Here is a 20953-nt window from a genome sequence, read left to right on the forward strand (position 1 = left end):
CACTAGGTTTACGGACGTTTATTGTTCGGTTTATTCTATTGTTCCTGGAAAAATTGATGTTCGACCACTTAGATCTTGGAAATCAGGGATTTAAAATTAGGTTATTACGATACGTATTCTTGTAACTGCATCAACCAAAACCGACATAAACGTTTGCCAAGTAATGTTTATAAATTCAGTATGCGTCAAATTGACGCACTCCGTGAACCTAGTGTTAGAGAAACTACCCTACAATCATTATTTTTTTCACGCATCAATATTTTGCACTAGGAAGGGAAATAAAGGATCTAAGAAATGTTACAGCATTTTTCATTTTCGCTAGGGATACTATAAAAATTAGTTGCAGTCGCCGATAGATTACAAAACCATCTGGAGTGCTAAGGGTTAAATCTGTATCGGGGTTCGTTGGCCTCTGACCACGTGGCCGTCCTAAAAAATCGGTACGCCGCGTCCTTCGTCGGACGACGATAGCGATACGCTTCCGTGACATTGGAGAAACGTATCAGCATAATCGAAGGGACACGGAGAAATAAAGAAAAGTCGATTGACAAATTCGTTTGCAATATTGACATTTCACTGGGGCAAACGAATAAATCGCTGAACGTCACGTGCAGATAGGGGGAAAACAAACGCGACGATTCAAACTGTTTTGTAGCGGCGCGGTCATTGTTTAATTATCAACGAAGCAACAAAAAAAAAGAAAGAAAGAAAAAGGTCGACGCTCATTGCGCAGCAGTTCAGTATCGAAAGTCCCAGATGTAACGAAAACTTGAGTCACGCAGTGTTCTTGAGGCGCGTCAACTCGGCATCGTTATTTTTCTTCTTTTTTTTTCCGTAAGCCATCTGTAAATTTTCGTGACAAGTATATGGAGCTTGCGGATGCAGTAATTACGTGTCTTGTAAACCAGACAACCTTTGATATTACTTAATCTCGTAAATCGCGGGACTTTAACGGAGCGTGTTTTCACAGAAAGAAATGTATCGCTTTCGGGACGATTATCAAGATGCCGGTGAATAATCGGTTTTATCTTATATGCAAGTTATGGCATGACGAAACACGAAAATCAGAATGAAGTAGGAGATAATGAGAATAAAAGAATGGGGAGTATTAAAGAGAAAATAGGAAGAAATCTGGAAAAGTCGATCACCGATCTCTGACGCTAAATTACTTGAAAATATTAAAAAAAATTTGATGTCGAACCAAAATGTTCAATAACGTTACTAAGTTGGTAATAATGTAATGCAAAGATTGTAACGCCAAATAGTGAACCGTTGCTATTTTTCATTGCTGGAAGGACAACCGTACAGAAAAATGGTCGACTTTCGTGGCGCTTAACGTGTTAACGCTGGTACCACCGATTATTAAAAAAAATATCAGATGCTTATCCGGGTGTTATTGAAGAAATCGATTTGGCAATATGCAAATTGAATCAATTAAAGTCTCAATAGATGCACTCTCGAAGTTTCTATAGAGAAGCTTCAAAAAGTCAATTTCAGTACTCGGTAGTTCCAGTGTTAACACTAGGTTTACAAGCATTTATTGTACACTTCATTCTATTATTCCTAAAAGAATTGATGCTCGTTTATTTAGATTGTAGAAATTAGAAAATTTGATAGTAGGTAATTGGGGTACATGTGAGCGTGATTTACACCATAATAAAAATCGGGTTAAACATTTACAAAATAATGTTTCTAAAATCCAATATGCGTCAATTCCATGCGTTCCGTAAACCTAGTGTTAAGGGCGAGGTTCATCGGGCTCGAACTCGCACACCCTGTACATCGAGGCGTCTGTTTATTTACACACTGCCGCGGTATGGTGACTGGAACTTGCACGCGAGCGAGCCGAATCGAGGACGAAGACGTTCGAAATGAGGAAAAGTAACGGGGCGAGTAACGGGTTGAATTTAACGCATCTTGCCGTTACGAGTTCACGTTTGTCAGCCCAGTCGTTAGGTCAGTGTAGACCGTGCAACAACTGCGACCGGCCCCCACGTGGTTCGTTCTACCGTATTTCGATCACGACAGACACACTTCCGGTGTAGAGCTAGAGAACGTTCCCTCGATGAAGCGAGGCGAACTTTGCTTCGCCGGTAACAACGGACACCGACGTGACCAGTAATAGTCGCATCCTCTCGCACGATCGAGTTTAGGAACCTCCGCGGGTCTCAGCGTCCGGGAAAACTAAACAGTCATTGCGATTCCTGAAACTGCGTTACCGAGTTCGAGGAAAATCGTGACACCGTCTGCCGCGAACGATCTGATGTAATACGGTTTCCGGAACTCCGCTATCTCCCACTTGTCGGGGAGCGTGGTTTCGTTACGTAAAAAAAGCGGAATAATTCGCTGCCACTGTTACTCAATGCGTACTCGAGAAATTCCGTAGCCTCGAATCAATTGAAGTCGTCGGAAGCCGGATAAACCTGCGTAACGATACGTTGTAGGTATCGTTCCGTAGATACGCGTTGTACCGATCGAGCTTACCCGGTAGATATAGATCGGACCTATGTGCACCTATGATAAACTTTGACTACGTTTAATACTACTACTTTTTTCCTTTCGCAGTTATTGATACCTTGATAGCATTGAATACTCGAACTGATCTTGAAAATAGTTTCACTTGAATAATGAATGTCTGAAGAAATAAAATAATCTATTGCTACAATGTTTATGAAATGCTCGGTACTCCTAGCGTTAAATGCCATGGGGGTCACCGGTGACCCGCCCAAATTGTTCTGCAATTTCCTCAATTAAACGATTATTTGAAAACATTCTTATAGTGTAAATAATGCTGCATAATATGATGACACGCAAGACAAACCTATAACGCAATTTAATTAAATAATTTAATATTCATTTCATTCCGTATATTCTGCTTAAAATCGTGCGGCGTTCAACGAGTTGAACACAGTTCTAAAATAGCATGACAACAACAACAGATACATCAATAACAATATACTCTTCTTGGAATTTTACAGTTGAATAAATTGTCTAAACAGAAAAATTTCATTGCTTACGCATGTTTCGAAAAGAGGCCTTGGGAATGATAGGAAAAAAACGGAAATAGGGAAACCCATGTGAGCACTTACGGGCCACGGTTGCCTTACCATAGAAAATTCCGCGCGCGCCGTTCATCATGTAGATCTCGCGACGGCGCAAGTCGATCGCAGTGGGAGACCGCGAGAACCTTCGTGGGGGTTGTCGCATAGTGGGAGATCTTGGTAGGAGCGGATTAAACCGCAGGAAGTATGGGCGCCAGCGCGTATATACCGGCACTAATGGCGCGTTTCGGCAAACACGCGTTTCAAGCTGCGACGAGCGTTCCGTTCACTCGCGGGTCAAACTTCTGAGCGTGTCTCGAGCACCGCGATGATTCCGTCTAATTTGAGAGTGTGCCGCCAGAGAGCACGCGATCAGTCGAAGGGCTTACGTAAGTTGCGCGCGGGTAACGACGATCGCCGCTAGTGAATCGTATACGATTCTTGTGTTCCTTTGTTTTCCATTGTTTTTTTTTTAAATTTTCTTTTTAAACAACCACCGTGTTCGATCGAAGAGGACCAGCGACGACGAATCACCGGAGGCACGACACTCGCGCGAACGACGCGCGACGATATCTAAACGACGAGGCTCGGCACTCTCTCGTTTCTTCGCACGAAAACGAAACAGAGTCGCCGGCATTTCGGCTCGCGCATTTGGATTCCCATCGTTGCTCCTGTTGCCGGTAAAAAGAAACAATGACACGAAATCCGGTGAGTGTTCGCCGTTGAATACGCACAGCGGAGCCCGTCGCGACGACAGGGGTCGTTGTCGGAGGAAATTTGAAAGTTCGAAGTGTGCCGTGCACGAAATCCAAACTCGGTGACCCAGAAACGACCTGCGAGCGGTAACTTTATCATCGGCAGACGAATCTCGCAACGGTGCCAAGAGAAAAAACCGATCCAGGGGGCCGAGGAATGCGAACGTTGTTCTTTCGACTCGGTACGTGAGTACGAGCCACTCTTGCGGTCTAGAAACGTACACCGCGACGAGACACCCGGCGACGGTTACGAAATTCGCGCCACGGAACCGGATCCTTCCGGCTAGAAGGGTTTGCGTAAGCTCCTCACACGGACCGTGTGTTTACCTCGAGAAGAGCACTTAGTTTTTTCAAACCGACCATCGAGCGTCGACTGAGAAGAAAAAAATAATCGAATTTCGAAGAAGAGGATCGAGGAGAGAGACAGGAGTCGAAGGGTCCCTGTCGACTGCTGGGTACCGAGTCTATCCCATGGTGTCGCGTCTCTATGATCCACTTTGTCCGCGGCGGAACACGCGGCAGCCGGCCGATAGCGTATCCCTGTCTATAAAGCTCGTGGTCGCGGCCCGCCGTGGAGTTGACGCACTGGCCACGATCGTTGCGCGATAACTCGTGTTTTTTGGAACGCACGCGGTCGTGTGTGTGGGACTCGGTCGCGTTTCGTGCTCGCGATTCACGTTGGATTTCGAACGGATCCCGGGACGAGTCGGGGAAACGTGCGTCGTTGGTGCGGTGAGGTAAAGCGACGGGATACAACACAGTGTTGAGTGACTACTCGAGACCACGCGGTGAAGATGGAGGAAACAGAGCCGAGTACCGCGCCGCGGTTCATCGTGTCCATGCTCGTCCTCATGACCACGTTATTCTTCGGCGTGATCGTCATCGTGATCGTTTACATCGTTAGCCGGTTGTCACGGTCCGGCCGAGCCACGGATTCACCGAAAAGTAAGCACCCTGCCATTGAACAAATTTCCACTATGTCCGTCGGGTATGCACATGTATAGGTTCCTGGAAAGTAATCACGCTTGCGTGCTCGCGAACTTCTCTCGCGCCGTCGAACCGCACGATCTTCTTTTATTCTCGTGATTTTTAGTTTTAGTTAGGCCGATTTAGGATGAACTGTGTTCACCGTGGATAGTCGGGTTCGGTTTGGGAAAATTAGTTTGTAGTCTCATGGGACTCGTCGGTGGTAAAAATTCGTTGAATATCGTTGTTTATCGTTTGCAATCGATTTCCATGGGATTCGTTGACGCGAGAAAGGCTTTATGAATTTTTCATTAATCGTTGGCGAGTTTCTCATTCATGAATGTTAATTGGCTGGTCGTCGCGTGATGGGAAGCGTTCCTCGAGCACGTTGCTCGCGCGTCGCTGAAATATCTCCTGTGGAAATTGTACTGAAAATCGATCGCAGCCGAATCGAAACCGTTTCAACGCGGCTCGGCTCGGGTACACTGGGATTTTGAAGATGATGCGTTGCTTGATCTATGGTCCGGTTAATGCGCGAAGAATTGGCGGGAAATTACGGTTTCGCGTACGCTACTCTGCCGACTGCTCCTCGCGCACGGCCCGTTACCGGCCGGAAGAACAATTACAACGCTGACCATTCAAATTTATGCCTGTTTTAAGACCTTCTTATCGTTCATCGAATAACATTCGCGTTTTATTTATATTTCCAGGGTAATTTATGGTTGCAGGTTATTTTACTATCGTTTGTCAGATTCTATGAAAAATTATTTAAATTCTTTTATTAACCGAATAACATTCGCGTTTTATTTGCATTTCCACGGTAATTTATAATTGCAGGTAATTTTACTATCGTTTAGAGGATTCTATGAAAATTATTAAAATAATTTTATCATTATTGACAGCATCCCAATTATTCTGTTCACGTGCATCGAATATCTATTTAAAAATATCAGTCATTTTGGGGGCTTGGAATTGTACAATTTTTCTCGGTGACTATCATTTATCAGACTATGAAAAATGATTGAAATAATTTTATCAACATTGACAGCATGCCAGTTCAATTATTCTGGTCACGTGCATCGAACATTTATTTTAAAATATCAACGATTTCCGGGGCTTGGAGACATTATTGTGCAATTTGTCTCGGTGATCTGAAACGTGACGGTTGTTCTATGATCGTCGCGTGTCTTTGACGATCTCGCTCGAAATATAAAAGTAGCGCGTCGGTGGGACACGGATGATTTTGCGGTGCAGAGAAAAGAATAGACGAAAGGAAACGGTAGAGGGAGACGCGAGGTATGGGGTGAATCAAAGAAGACAAAGAGGGAAGCGCAGCTGCGTCAGCACGCAATATTTCGTGCCGGAATATACGTTCTTCATCCTACTTCATGTGCGAAATGGAAGCGAACCCCTTGCGTCCATATTTTTTTGTCTGAATTGCCGAGTCGTTGAAGTGCATTTGCCATGTCTGTGCAAGCTTGATCCATGCAACTATTTCATTGCTTATTCTCATTATTATAAATTAGTTGAAAGTTATTTGAACGATAAATAATTATCGATTATCATTATGTATAAATACTGAAAATAATGATTGCTATTAACCATCATTAATTATTATTAACACTAGAACTACCAGATGGCTCAAAATGACCCATTCCTAAATTCTTTCACAATCATTGAAAAGATTCTCTAGGAAGCTGTAAAAGAAATTGTTCTAGTAACGTACGAATTGAATAGGTCAATTGAAATTTCAATAGCATTCTTAGAATTCCAATAGACAGATTTGAAAGTTAATTTACTACTCGGTAGTGTTAACCCCTTTGCAATCGAGGCAATTTGGTTTGATACAAAATTGCAATGTTTCATGTAGAATATTAAAGTACATCTAACATAATTATTTATGAAGCGTTAAAATAAAATAGTTCAGTCTCTCGGTTTCCATATTCTTTATATCAATGTTACTTATAAAAACTAAATATAGCGAAAGAATTTTCAAGTGCAAAGGGTTAACAGTTGCAACAATAATAATCACGATTACCATCGGCAAGAATAATAAAATAACAATAATCCCGCGTTTCCGTCGGGCTGAGATATCGCTCGATCGAATCGCGAAGGCGACCGATCATGCGAGACGATCGCAAGATCATCGGAAATCCTTCAGCCGTCGGCGCAAGCGATCTTGAACCTGGGAACACGTTCGAATAGTTTCGCCACTGCGCGCGATTATCAAGCGTGTCGATCGCGAACGGAAAACGTGGCCGACGCTCGCTAAATCTTCGTCGCCATGACAATGAATTTTACCGTGCTACGAGAAACAAACTGTCTCGATGTCGCGGCGGGTAGTTTTCTGGTGATCGTTTACGCGTGTGCGTGAGATATGCATTCGTTTTCACGAGATGACGGAGGAGAGAGGCGCGCGCGCGCGCGCACTCGCTCAAAACGGGCACCCTCGTGTATAAATAAACCGACGCCGCGTGTGTATTTATACGCGCGTCTCGCGTGCGTACACGTGTACTTACGAGGAGAAACGCTCTCAGGGCCGTACACTGGACAAACACGCGGGAAGAATGGACAATCATGGGGACGCCTATACGGGGAACCCTCGAGGTCTTTCTACTAAACTGGTAGAAAGTGGTCAATCAAAATTATTGACGTGATCGGCGCAGGAAACGTTCGCTTGGAAAATAAAATTGCAATCGGATGATTGAGATTTAAGATGTAATTTTTTGGAATTTTATTTATTTATTAAGCTTGATATGGTTTTAATGAGAATTAGGAATATCGGTGTCTCTTCCATTGAATTCAAGAATATTGACTGTGGTTTATGGTAATGAGAATTTTTTGAACCTCTAATTAATGAAATTAAAATTAGATGATTGAGGTTTAAGTAATTGTTCGCCTGCAATTGAATTTCTGAATTTATTAAGCTTGAGATGGTTTTAACGAGAACTAGGAAAATACTGGTGCCTCTTTAGAAAGGGAGATGTCCATTTATAGATGAATATTTTATTCATATCGAGACAGCTGCTTAATTTTTTTTTGTCATAAATAATTCTCTCAACGCGTGCTTAGTTTGTTCAATCCAATACTCGTTGTCAGGGTAGCATGCAAGGTACGAGGAAGTGACCGCACGTACTTTACGTTCGTCCTTAATTTTACACACGCATCCCATTAGAATACCGAACTTCATCGAATTCGAAATTAGGCGGCTGAAGGTGACTGGTGCTTCGCTAATTCACTTCCGCGAATGCGATATTTTATCCGACTGCACTTGAATTATCACGGAAAGAATTTTATTCTAAAAATATACTTTCTAAAATCATAATACTCTAATGAGCCGTTTATTTAGAAAGCGGCTTAAGTCCATTTCTAAAAAAAATCCAATTAATCATTATCATTACAATCCTACATAATCTTTTTATTCTTTAATCTTTTTCAAGTGGATTTAAGTCACTTTCAAAATGAACGGTTCAAACATAAAATAATACTCAAACAAAAATTCTCACTAAGTTATAGTTATTTTCAGCAAACGTATGAAAAATATTCAGTATTCTGACATCAACATTGTTGTTAGAAATAATTTATTTTACGGAGCAATGTTGCAAATGCATGAGTTTCTGATAATTATTTATAAGCTTGCAATGTATGATATTCACAGCGTTGCGGTCGTTAAGGGTTGAACTCAACCCTTCGCACTTGAGAGGTCACTCTCACCACTTGATTTGATACAAAATTATGAACTTGAATATTTAATATTTTAAATTAAACCTTGTATTTGAAACATTTCAATAAAATAGCTCTGTTGGCTAATTTATCCATGAATGTTAAATTAGTTTCAATGTCGACTATATCTCGTCGGAAAATGTTAACCTTTTGCACTCGAAAGTTTTTCACTAGAAATATTCAACACTCTTCGATATAATATAGACGATGCTTATTACGACTAATGTAAATAATTTAATCGATAAATTAAAGGACAAAACTATTATACTTTGATATTTATAATTTTACTGTATCAAACCAAGTGATGACTGAGAGTCACCTCCCGAGTGCAAAGGGTTAAAATTCACAAATATTTTCGATCTTCAGCGAAGTGATGCAGTATTTGGAGAATTATCGCAATTGCTGTCTCCGAGTTTCCGTTCAGGTCTAGCGGGCGATATAAATTTGTCGCAGTGCGCTACATTTTCCGGGCCAGTGCGGCAAAACACGTCCCTGAAAACTCGCGACACGCGCTGAGAACAGTGCACTGACCGCGGCCAATTATTTCTATTTGTTGATCGGTTTTGCTTTCTCCGTTGAAACCAAAGAAACAACCAGAAGAAACGCTGCGGACAATTATACAGAGACCAGACGTTGAACCACACTTCGCGGACAATTCATTCGCTGCCGTTGGATGTGCAATTATTTTAACCAGTTAAGTGTGGAATTTAGTTTGAAAAATCTACTTATTTCTAAAAGAATAGGAGTAATAGGAAATATTAAGATAGGGAAAGGGGTGGAATTTTTTGTCAAGATTAAACTGTTTACTTTATTCTAAAGAGATACAATTTTCGATCAAGATAAATTTCATCAGTAAATCGCAGAACCTTTTATTACAATATTATATTTCGTTCTATGAAATCGTGCGGCGTTCAACGTGTTAAGATCATTTTCCCGCTGTTAAACCAGCAGAGTAATTCGGAATTATGACACTTCCATAATGGTTCTCTGCTAGAAGTTTTCTCGGACTGAACGCAAATTATAAATGTTATCAACATTTATTAACCATTCGGTTTTAATGCCTCGCCCGCAATTGCAGACGCTACGACATACAAACATCCGCAGTATGTTGACTCTTCACTCATTAAGCGGCGATCAAGCATTGTTTAATATTTTTACATTATCTCCATACAATTAGATTTCGTTCTATAAACGTTGCAAATATAATTCATACGAATATTTCTCACAATTCTCAGAAAGTTCCGAATTTTAACCGTTTGCACTCGGAAGTTTTTCATTGGGAATATTTCAACATTTTCTGATGAGATATAGTCGACAGTGTTTGAAACTAATTTAACATTCATAGATAAATTAGGCAACCAAGGTATTGAAATATTTCGAGTGGGAATTTTGATGAGTGTTTACACGGCAGTCAAAGCGTTGAATATTAAATTTCATAGTTTTATGAAATCAGGTGGTAAAGGTCACCTCTCGAGTGCAAAGGGTTAAATTATTCTTTCCTAACTACACACACAACTTCTTTTGTAACTACAACAGAACCGTTCGTATACAAAACTTCCGTCACGCGCAGTGGAAACGTATTGCCCGTTACGTAATTGGATACAGTGCGGAAGAGGTTAGAAGTTCGCGGACTCTTTGATAATTTCATCTTTACAGGGTGACCCACTCGTGTACGTCCCCGAAAAGACATACCATAACCGCAGTAATCGCGTCGCCGATTATTAGGTCTAACGAACTGACAATATATATATATATATATATATATATATATATATATATATATATATATATATATATATATATATGTATATATGTTACAATCGAAGACTGGGTCAGATTTGACCCTTCGCTCATTTGAAATCATTCTTTTCATTACTAATTTTTGTATTTTATTTTCTTTTAACCCTTTGCACTCCACAAATTTTCACTGGAAATACTCAATATTTCCTAATGAGCTGCAGTTAACATTTTCCAAAATTGATTTGACATTTATATATATTTATATGACAAATATTATTTAGTGAATAGATTCCTGGTTAAGTTAGTTTCCAAAAATCTCGTCTATATCTCAAAAATAAATGGAATATTTCTAGCGACAAATTCTTCGAGTGCAAAGGGTTAATAGTGAAGGAAGTAAAATGATTCGTTTCGCGAGATCACGTGAGCGATCTGAATCGAATGTGTTCGGTTAGGCGCGTAGTAAATCGGAATCGTAACGTTTTCACCGGCACGTAGATGGATGTCGATCAATCGGACGGGTGGCACGCTCTCGATGGACAATTACGCGACAGTTCCTTGGCGTTCAAGTTGCAAGTAATTGCCATAAACGTGGCGTGGAGAAACACCGAGAGAGACCCCACGTAAACGCGGGTACAAGAAGATCAGCCGCTGTCCCGTTTTACTGCGCGCGTTACATGGATGTTTACCTTGCTGTATTGTGCCGTAGAACTGGGTTGAGGTTAGGCCCATTTGTTTTTCTTTTTCTTTTGTTCTCTTTCTCGGTCTTTCCTTCTACTCTGGGGAACTTAAATATGGCGTGCAGACTACGGTGTCTACCGAAAATAAATTTTAGGTATGTTAGAACTTGGAGGATAACGAATTAACAAATGTGTCTTTCGAGGAGTTTCAATATTTTGTTTATTTCTAAAAGAGTAGGAGTAATAGGAAATATTGAGATTGGGAAAGGGGTGGAATTTTTTGTTGAGAATAAATTGTTTATTTTAGTGTAGAGGTAGAATTTTTTATCTAGATTGAATTGTTTGTTTTATTATAGAGGTAGTATTTTTTGATCTAGATTGAATTGTTTATTTTATTATAGAGGTAGAATTCTTTATCAAGATTAAACTGTTTATTTTATTCTAAGGAGGTACAATTTTTAATCAAGAGAAATTTCATCACTAAATCACAGAACCGTTTATCACCAAATTCCCAATTCACAATTTCACAAACACTCAAACTCAGAACACAACAGCCCAAGGTAACTTCTATGCCCCTACATTTAGAAACCGAACTTTTTACAACTTGTTGCACAGTGGGCAGAAATTAGTCATCTTTGAAACTGCCGTTGGGTCACCGCCCTTCTGTGCCCAGCTTATGGCCACTCGAACATTACTCAGTTTTATTGCGCGATTACGCGTCTGCAACATACGGAACGCGTTTATGGGTCGGCTGCTAGACGACCAGGCGATTAGCCTGGAAGGAAAGGAACGTCGTGGTCCGTTAATGACGCGTCCACTAGGATCACACAATCTCCAGGTAAATCGGTGATTGTTAGGTGATTCCCCATGGTCCTTACGCGTCAAACGTTTTCCCCAAATCCAGCTATACAATCTTACACCGTTGTGTACTTATTTGCATCTCTGAACATTCCCATCTCTATATTATCTATTTAACTTAGTTTAACCCTCCATGGGCCGAATTTTGTTTCGCGATTATAACAAAATTTACGCAGTACGAAATTAATAAATATCAACATATGCACACAAATTAAAAATGTATTCAATAGTTTCAACAATTTGATTGAAACGAATATATTTTGTAACTTTGAAGTTACAATGACGTTGAACGTAAACGGCTGTGTATAAAAGTTCAAGTTGATGAATCATTTAATGTCATCCGTCATTTTGCAATAAAAAATTGAATAAATCAATTTAACCTAGTCTATTGATGCGTGACTTCGAAGTCTATAGAGGGTTAACTTAGTTTAAGTTAAATATTTTCCATAAAATTCCCAGCTACATTTTATTACTAGAACAGAGCACGAAGACTCGGCGAGCGCTCTGTTCCGTTATCTGACGCATCAATTTTTCCAAGCCGTCGAGATTGCAATTAGCTCGACTAATTGCGCCGATTTGTGTTCGAATATTAATAGAACGTAATTGATTGCGCGCCGGTCAAACAAAGATAAACGGAATATTCGCCAAGGTTTCCCCGACCTTGGCGAATTTCACGATCAGATAAAATTCATTTCACTCCGCTATCGCGGAGAGCAAACATTTTTATTCCTCTCCCGTTCCTTTCCACCGGCGAATCGTTTCATCTCGCAGACGTTGCGTGTGCCGTGATTCGGTAACCTGTTATCGACGAGCCAGGTTTCTCTTCTCCGTTCGAACGAGGCGAATATTCAAGTATTCGTGCTGTTTTTACCGTGACGGTTCTTTTTTTTTCTTTTTTTTGCTCGTAATGTTATATCGATCACGGTGAGAATCGTTCGGTGTATTAATCAGTCAGGTATTCGGTGGCAGATGCGAGAGCTATCTCGAGCAGAAGTCGAGGGAACGTCACGTCCGAGCGGATTCGTCGCTATCAAGGACGCGGCATTGTCGTCGAACGGAATGATAGTCGGTTTTTCTCGGTTTTTTGTTTATGGTACAGTTATTAACTCGTCGTCGTGAATGTGTATACACATTAGCTTCTTTCTTTGACGTCTTCGTCGTTGGTTCGGGGGGAATATCGGCTAAGTCACGATCGCGATTGCATAACCGACGACCATTATCATCTCGCCGATGTATTGGAAGAAGTAAATGATAAAACGTAACGTACACGATAAACGGCACCGTGTGTCACGAATGCGAGTGACGCCAGGTGTTCGAATAAAGCGAGCGGCTTATTCGAATTCAGATAATTTTTCCGCGGACATTACCTGGGTCAAAATTACCTGGCTCCGTGAATACAATGGCTAATTTGTTCAGCTCTGGTACGGATACGTCTGTCTTTTGCCTGGTCAAGTGGGAAGCGCTGTTTTAGTGGAAACGAGAGGGTGATTCATTGCTAGCTGTATTCCGTAACTGTCTTCTAATCGCGCGGGGGAACGGCGATGGAAAGGGGATGGATGGCCGTCTTAACCCGCCCTTCCCCATCCTAATCCGTACGACTACCTACTTGTTGCGCACCGGGAAGCAGGTACCATTTATACGAACCTCTTTTTTACGATCGTATCCCCCAAGACACTGAAATCTATGGGAACTGTAATTTTTCACAGATTTTCCAATTTGTCTGTGATGCGGTTCCATTTATATTTCTCGAAGGACACTAAAATATAGGAATTGTAATTTTTCAAAGATTTTCGAATTTTTCTGTGATGCTGTTCCGTTTATATTCCAAGAAGGACACTGAAATCTATAGGAACTGTAATTTTTCAAAGATTTTCGAATTTTTTTCTAACGCTGTTCCGTTTATATTCCCCAAAAGGCACTAAAATATGGGAATTGTAATTTTTCAAAGATTTTCGAATTTTTCGGTGATGCTGTTCCGTTTATATTCTCCAAACGACACCAAAAATTATAAAAATTGTAATTTTTCGAAGATTTTAGAATTTTTTTGTAATGCTGTCCCGTTTATATTCGATTGACACTAATATGTATGGGAAATGTAATGTTTAAAAGATTTTCGTATTTTTTTCTAACGCTATTCACGGCGTTTAACGCTGAGAACCTTGTGACGGCCATCTTCCTAGCTAAAAATAAAAATTCAACATAGACGGGCATAACTCGAATTTGCAATAATAAGTATTTCAGCGTTATGAGTGCAACGTCGTAAACGTACATTATTGCTTGTCGAGTGGAAAGGTTATTCAGAAATTTAAATATACTGCGCTAGATTGTACCGCTCGTAAGAATATATTATACGTTGGAGATATTTATACACTTCTCTTGTGGTCTCTGTAATGGTATATTGTATAACTGTTACCGCAATCGCGTTAATAATTTTTCATAATCTTTTAATTTATTATTTAACGCTAGTACTACCGAGTAATTCAATTGGATCCTTCTAATTTCTCTATAGAAACTCCAACTTTGTGTCTGTTGAGGTTTCAATCGATTTATAATTTAGTTTGCGTACTTTTAACTCTTTGAACTCTGTAGGTTATAATATTGCATCAGTTATAATATTAAATATTTTAATGAATCAAAGAAACTACCCTACAATTATTAGATTTTCTATTATTAATTATTAGATTTTTATTAAAAGATCGAAGGTATGTTATAGCATTTTTCATTTCCACTAGAGATACCATAAAAATTAGTTGCAGTTGCTGATAGATTACAAAACCATCTGGACTGCTAAGGGTTAAATTAATTTCGTTATTCATTTCCCTAAGAAACATCTATCCTTTCTTAATACTTACAAAAAAATATAGAAATATCATTTTCACCTATTTGGTAGCTCTAGTGTTAATCATTTTACTAATTTCTCGTGTTCATCGATCAATCCCGTTAGCACGACATTCGTTCGTCATTTCTTTTCATACGGTCGACCCTGTATACCTCAGGAATTTCCAGGATCGTTAGACCTTCGTGTATACCGTGTCGCAGCGTTCCGTCCCCATTGTTTCTCACGGGAAAACGTCTCCCATCTGAAATTACGGTTCGTCATACAGAAACGCGCACCAGCAGCTATTCTACTCCCTCGTTTCTCGACTTTTCCTGCGTCTCAATACTACAAATTCAACTCTGCATGCAAAGACAAGGAACTTCAAAAATCCAGATCCCATCCGTGACGCGAGGATACAGCACATTGCGTGCCAACGAGAACTCTTGTTCTTCTATAAAAACACTTAGCCGTGTAACCTCGCTAATTACCACAGCATTGAAAAAAGTACGAACCCTTAACGATCGTAAGTCACCTCTGACGCGACGTTTGTTGACACACCTTCACGTTGAACATTGTTTCAAAGGATATCATACACTGAAAGCTAATTATTCGAAACTCATTTGTAATACTGCTTCATAAAGTAAATCGAATATTTTTCACAAATTTGCTAAAAACTAACTATAACCCTATAGTTATTATATACTATAAAATTTGATATTTAATATTATATTTCCTATAATGCATCGTTTTGAGAAATATTCAAGTAAAATAGCATTGTTCCTCAATGTTCGCGTGATTTCTCATCGGAAAATGTTGAAATATTTCTAGTGAAAGATTTCCTAGTGCAAAGGGTTAAATTTCATTCGAATCGATTATTTAAAATATATTCCTCAACAATATAGTTTCTCTATGTATAGCGATATAAATATAATCTCACTGAAAATGATCGGCACAATTGAGTTTCCTGAAAATTAACTATTAATATTCATTCCCAAAATAAGGGTACATAATTCCTACCCTGAAAAACTCTCATTACGCACCGCCAAGCGTGCCTCTCCATAATGTCCCGTTCATCTAGATAAGACCGACACATGTGCCACCGGAAACTTCGGTTACATCTTCCTCGCAAAGTGATCGTTTAACCGCTAAATTAAGTAACATTCAAGCTTTCCCTTTTCCTGCATCTCAATACATCTCTACATCCTCCATTCCCCAACATGTACCATTCTCCAGCACACGTCCAACAGAAATGTACCACAAACGGCACACGTGCCGCGGAGCGTGTTAATATTCGTTGCGGTTTCCAGCGAGCAAGTTCAAAGGAACAAACTCCGCGATGTGTAATTATAGAAATGCGACAAGGCGTTTTTCTCGCGACGGTGCCAGCGTTTCTTGTCATTGCTAGACGCGATTCCGAAACCGGTTACAGTGTCCCTTGCCCGAAAAGAAGGGGCGGCCCTGTACCTGCGAGGTGCGCGCGTGACGGCGAGCACGCAGGGAGAGGGGCACTGTGTCACGCACGGCCGTGTCCAGGTAGTGCGAGGACCGTTCACCCCCGAAAGCGAAATTAGCATGGCCCTTGGCGCAGGTCAAGGGCTTTAAAAGGGCCGGCGGGGTGCAGATTCGATCAGTGCACGTGAAATCTTCCCGGTACCAAGATCTCTCTACCTCGCGGCGGAATCTCTCCGGCGGGCCGATCGCGCGCCTTGCTAAGCGTTATCCGACGCGGCGGTGTGTTCGCCAGATTACACGTACATGCGAGCGCTCACGTGCGCCTCGCGTCGGCGACGTCGTCGTCGTGGCACACAGTGTTTTGCCTAGCTTTGTTTTGCTTCCCCCTCGCGCGCGCGTACACGATAAGGTTATAGCTCGTTGACAACGGCAAGAAACGTGGAAAGAAACGTTGCCCCGCGCGTAAACAAGGACAGTAGCCACTTGGATACAACACGGTGAGTATGCCCGCGGTGCCGAGTGTTCTCGCTTTTTCCGAGGGTTTTTCACGGTAAATAGAGTTTTTTCGGGGGTGGGGACGTCGGATCGGTAGGTTTGGTTAACGGTCGTCGAGCTGGCTCCTCGGGACTTCGAGAGAAGCTTCGGCCGAGGAAGGACCATGCACGGGATAGAAACGCGACTGGAACCGATCCCCCTTGGAATCGGACTTTCGTCGAGAGTGATCAGGGAGAAGCGTTTTCGGAAATCGACGGTCAGGTATTTTACTGGTTCGAAGCTGTCGAAATGGAAGCAGCTCTGCGCATGGTTCTTGTTTGCTGGTACCGACGCGGTCATCTTTGACTCGCGTGCGAAATATCCTCGTGTGCCGGCTTCTCGCAATAAAGGTATTCTGTGTGTGTTTGATGGGTAATTGAATGTAGTCCGTGTTGTATTGTCAGTAGGTAGTAGATGGTATTTCGGTGGTAAATGTTAAAATTATAGCCATTAACGTAATGGGGATCTTGAAGATATTGAAATGTAACTTATTTCTTCGATTGGTACTCAAATGAATTCCATGTTGTCGATACATTATAGGGTATTTCTTGATTAAACGTTAAAATTGCGGCCGTTAGAAATGGGGAATTCGAAAATATTGAAACGTGACTTATATTTGCTCGATCGGTACTGAAATACGTAATGGAGAACTGGAAAATATTGAAACGTGACTTATTTGTTCGATCGGTACTCAAATGAATTCCATGTTGTCGATACGTTACAGGGTGTTCCGTTATTAAACATTAAAATTGTTGCCTTTAGTAATGGGAAACTTGAAAATATCGAAACGTAACTTATTTCTTCGATCGGTACTCAAATGTATTCCATGTTGTCGATACATTATAGGGTGTTCCTTTATTACCAAATGATTAGACACAGCAAAACTGTAAACTTCGATATTTAAATTACACTTCGTATAATGCATCAACGTACGAAATACTGAAAGAAAATAGTTCTCTTCCTCGATGCATGTGAGATTTCTTAATTCAATCTAAGAAAATGTCTGTATCTCATTAGAAAATATTGAATATTCCCGGTGAAAAACCTCTGCAGTGCAAAGGGTTAAACATTAAAATTGTTACCGTCAGCGTAACGGGGTACTTGGAAATATTGAAACGTGACCAACCCAGTGAAACTCGATCCCGCGAGGGTCGGAGGGAGTTCCTGTGTCCCCTCTTTATAATATCCTCTTACTTGCTGGACCCGTACAGGGTGTTTTATAATATTCTAACGAAAAGCTCGACAATACCGAGCGACTCCCGCCGGTAGGAATTTTTTTCCCTGTCGTCCACGCGCACCTGACTCGTCTCGCAGGCTATGTCCGCATTTTATGGAACACTATCTGTACAGGGCTGATGCAACAGTCAGCCAGATTTGAAGGAGTCAAGCGAGGTCTCGGTTTATAGTTTCCGTTTCGCAGCGAGAAAAAGTCCTGCTTCTAATCTGCCAATAGCGTCTCGCGTGTTCCGCAGTACAGATTTTTCATTCATCTCTTCTGCATTCCTCGGCTGGCTGTTAGGTTAACATTCCACGAGTCGGGTCGAGGAAAAAATTGACATCCGGTTCTGGTAGAAAACTCGTATGCGATTCGAGTGTGCTCGGTCGATTTCCATGTATCAACCGTAATCAGACCATGATGTAACTTTCAGTCACATTTGAACTTACTGAAACTTTTTGATTATCTCGTATTGCATTTCCGAAAGGTTTTTTGGACTTTGAAATTTGGGCCCTATAAGCAAAAACGATAACATAAATATGAACTATTATATATATATATATATTCCTTTTATTTTTATAAGTGACTGAGAGTCACGTGGTATGATTCGTTAAAAGACACGTACGATTAGACTTAATCACAATGAATATAATTGAACGTAGACTTGAGGTAAAATTGACCCACGCGTTGCGACGGGTTGAATCGAGTCACAGTCGAATATAAATGTCGTGTTGTCGTTCTAGATGCGGTAGAATCGGAAAAAGTGAAATTCGAGGACCTAAGGGAGCCCACGACCGGACCGCCTGGGACTGGGACAACTGGAGGAGGCGGTATAGGCAGCAACAAACGCGCCAAGAACAAGAAGAGGCGCGAGGCGCAGCAAGAGTTCACGCACTCGTGGATGGTGGGTGCGTTGAAGGGACACACGGCCCCTGTTTTAGACATGAGTTTCTCTAGTAACGGCAAGTTCCTCGCAAGTTGTGCTGAAGGTATGTATACAAGATTATAGTAAGAATTGTTAGAAACGGAATAGTATTCGTCCACGTCAGACTAGTTGTTATCAGAGGTTCTCTTGAAATATCAATTTTTTTAAAGTACATTCTTGTAAAGTACGTTCTTGTAAAGTAAAGTACAGTCTTGTAAAGTAAAGTACATTCTTGTAAAGTAAAGTACATTCTTGTAAAGTAAAGTAAATTCTTGAAAAGTAAAGTAAATTCTTCCAAAGTAAATTTTCATGAAATGAATTTTACAAGGTTGAACACGACGATAATAACTGTCGTATAAAAATGTTCTGTTAATTGTTTAATGAGATTCAAGGTCCGACTGAGGTGCGAATACTTTTCCTTAATACAGTTGTAAAGCGCGAGGAGGTTGCTTCAGAGGAGAGCCTCTCTATCAGCGTCGTTGCATTTTTCCGTTTCGTTAGTATCGTCCGATTTATGCGTCTCCGAGGTTTATCGGTAAACCGGGATGAAATAGTATTTCGAGATAAACCGAGCAAACACTAGACGACCGTGTCCCGATGGTAGATTAATTTTTCATTCGTTTATCAGCCCGTAAGTCTTCTTTATGTTTTGATAATAATGTCACCTCGACGGTTGTTTTTCAACTGTGGAACAGAATGGACAAACTATTGCGCAACGTTCCGCGATTTCCGATAAACAGTATCTTTCGATTGATCCGATTGTTACGAAGAATGACCAAGCTACTGAAATCGGGGAAGTAAAAAACGATCGCTGTCTCATTTCTCGCGGGGGTTCGTTATCACGTACACGTGACCATCTGTTTTAAATTTCCACGAAAACACCGAACACTTTTCATTTCGTACATCCTCGCAACCCTATGGTTTCCATAACTCTTTGCGGACGAAGGTTCTTTGAAATATAGAAAATTGATTCTAAAATCAGTAGATGAAACTAAATTATACATCGATTGCTTAGATAATTGGAAAAGGGAAACTACGTACTGATCTGCTGTCTTAGTAATTAAATCATTCGTTGGTGACTTAGTGTTGCAAATATGAACATCCGATCTCGCAAAATATCGACATTCGTCCGCAGAGGATTAACAAAATGGCAAAAGTTGTTAATAAGAGGAATCAAAATATTTGATCGATTCAAAATGTTCAATTAACAAAGGAACTGGTTAAAATTTCAAAAATAACGAGGCAAAGTGATAGTTTTTACATACTGAGAGGAATGATATAGATTAATTTTTTAACACTTTGACTGCCACGTAAACACTCATCAAAACTCCCACGTACTCGGAACAGTTTTCTCTATTAACCAGAAACTGAGAAATCAAGAATTCAAGTTATGAAAGAAATTAATGTCCACGTTTCTATAAAAAATAGTCACCCAAATTCAGGTGACGTGGCAGTCAGTGTTAAGAGTTTCAATTGAAAAATGTTTATTCAAGCTTGAATCTTCCTAACTGAGAATCAACGTTTTCCCGAAATTTCCGATACGATGGCTCCGAGGAGAGAACTCTTTATGGTGCTCTTAAGGTCAGTCGTCGAGGTGACACGTGCGTCCCGGAGGTTATCCGTCCATCGTTACACCGACGGCGATGCAAGACTTCTCGTTCGTTGCGCGAGAAAAGCGATAAAAAGCTTCGTGTTCCTGTTAGAGTGGCTCGAAGTGGAACCTCCTCCGGGAAAGATTTCTTTTTTCGTTCGTACTCGTGCATTATCATCCGAACTCCCATGGAACGCAACCGCCCGCTCGGCGAGACGATTCTTCCTTCGCCGGAACGATCATCTCCGTTTTACTTTCCCTTTCCCTCTGACATTAGGCAGCGATCAATTCGGTGTCTCAACCCTTTGCACTCGAGAATATTTCTCTCAATACATTATTTTCTGATGAAACGTTAATGATATTTTTTGCAATTTACATAAATACCTTAAATAAATTGACAGAACTATTTTATTTCGATGTTCCACGTGTTCGTACATTATATAACATTTAATATTGAATTTTCGATTTTACAATTTTCTTGGGTCAAATTAAATGGCGACTGACAACTCTGTGTTATTACAATATTTTCTTTGAAATGCAGTTTAAAAAATAGCTTGAAGAGAGCAATGTAAACGATTCTTATTAATGATATTGAAAGTAACAGAATAATATAATCTATTTTAAAAATATCTTGACAAAGAATCATAGGAGCGCAAA

At 40.6% G+C, this 20953-nt stretch overlaps 2 protein-coding genes across 4 annotated transcripts in view; both read left to right on the forward strand.

Moving 5' to 3' along the window:
• Positions 1–20953, forward strand: part of LOC116428246 (mRNA-capping-enzyme) — an 82495-nt gene that overhangs the window by 2942 nt on the left and 58600 nt on the right. The gene's annotated exons all lie outside the window — the stretch shown is intronic.
• prage (RNA exonuclease prage) overlaps positions 3230–20953 on the forward strand; it is a 43678-nt gene continuing 25954 nt past the window's right edge. The window contains exons 1-2 of one of the 3 annotated variants that reach the window (XM_031979624.2): positions 3230–4741; positions 18524–18769. In XM_031979624.2, the coding sequence (XP_031835484.2) occupies positions 4591–4741; positions 18524–18769 (397 nt within the window). In that variant the 5' untranslated portion in view covers positions 3230–4590. Of the gene's footprint in view, positions 4742–16202; positions 16528–16581; positions 16915–18523; positions 18770–20953 lie in introns of those variants that run through there. The other 2 variants (XM_031979626.2, XM_031979623.2) reach the window with 2 other exon arrangements.

This window comes from Nomia melanderi, chromosome 4 (assembly GCF_051020985.1).
Source record: "Nomia melanderi isolate GNS246 chromosome 4, iyNomMela1, whole genome shotgun sequence".
NCBI classification, from domain to species: domain Eukaryota; kingdom Metazoa; phylum Arthropoda; class Insecta; order Hymenoptera; family Halictidae; genus Nomia; species Nomia melanderi.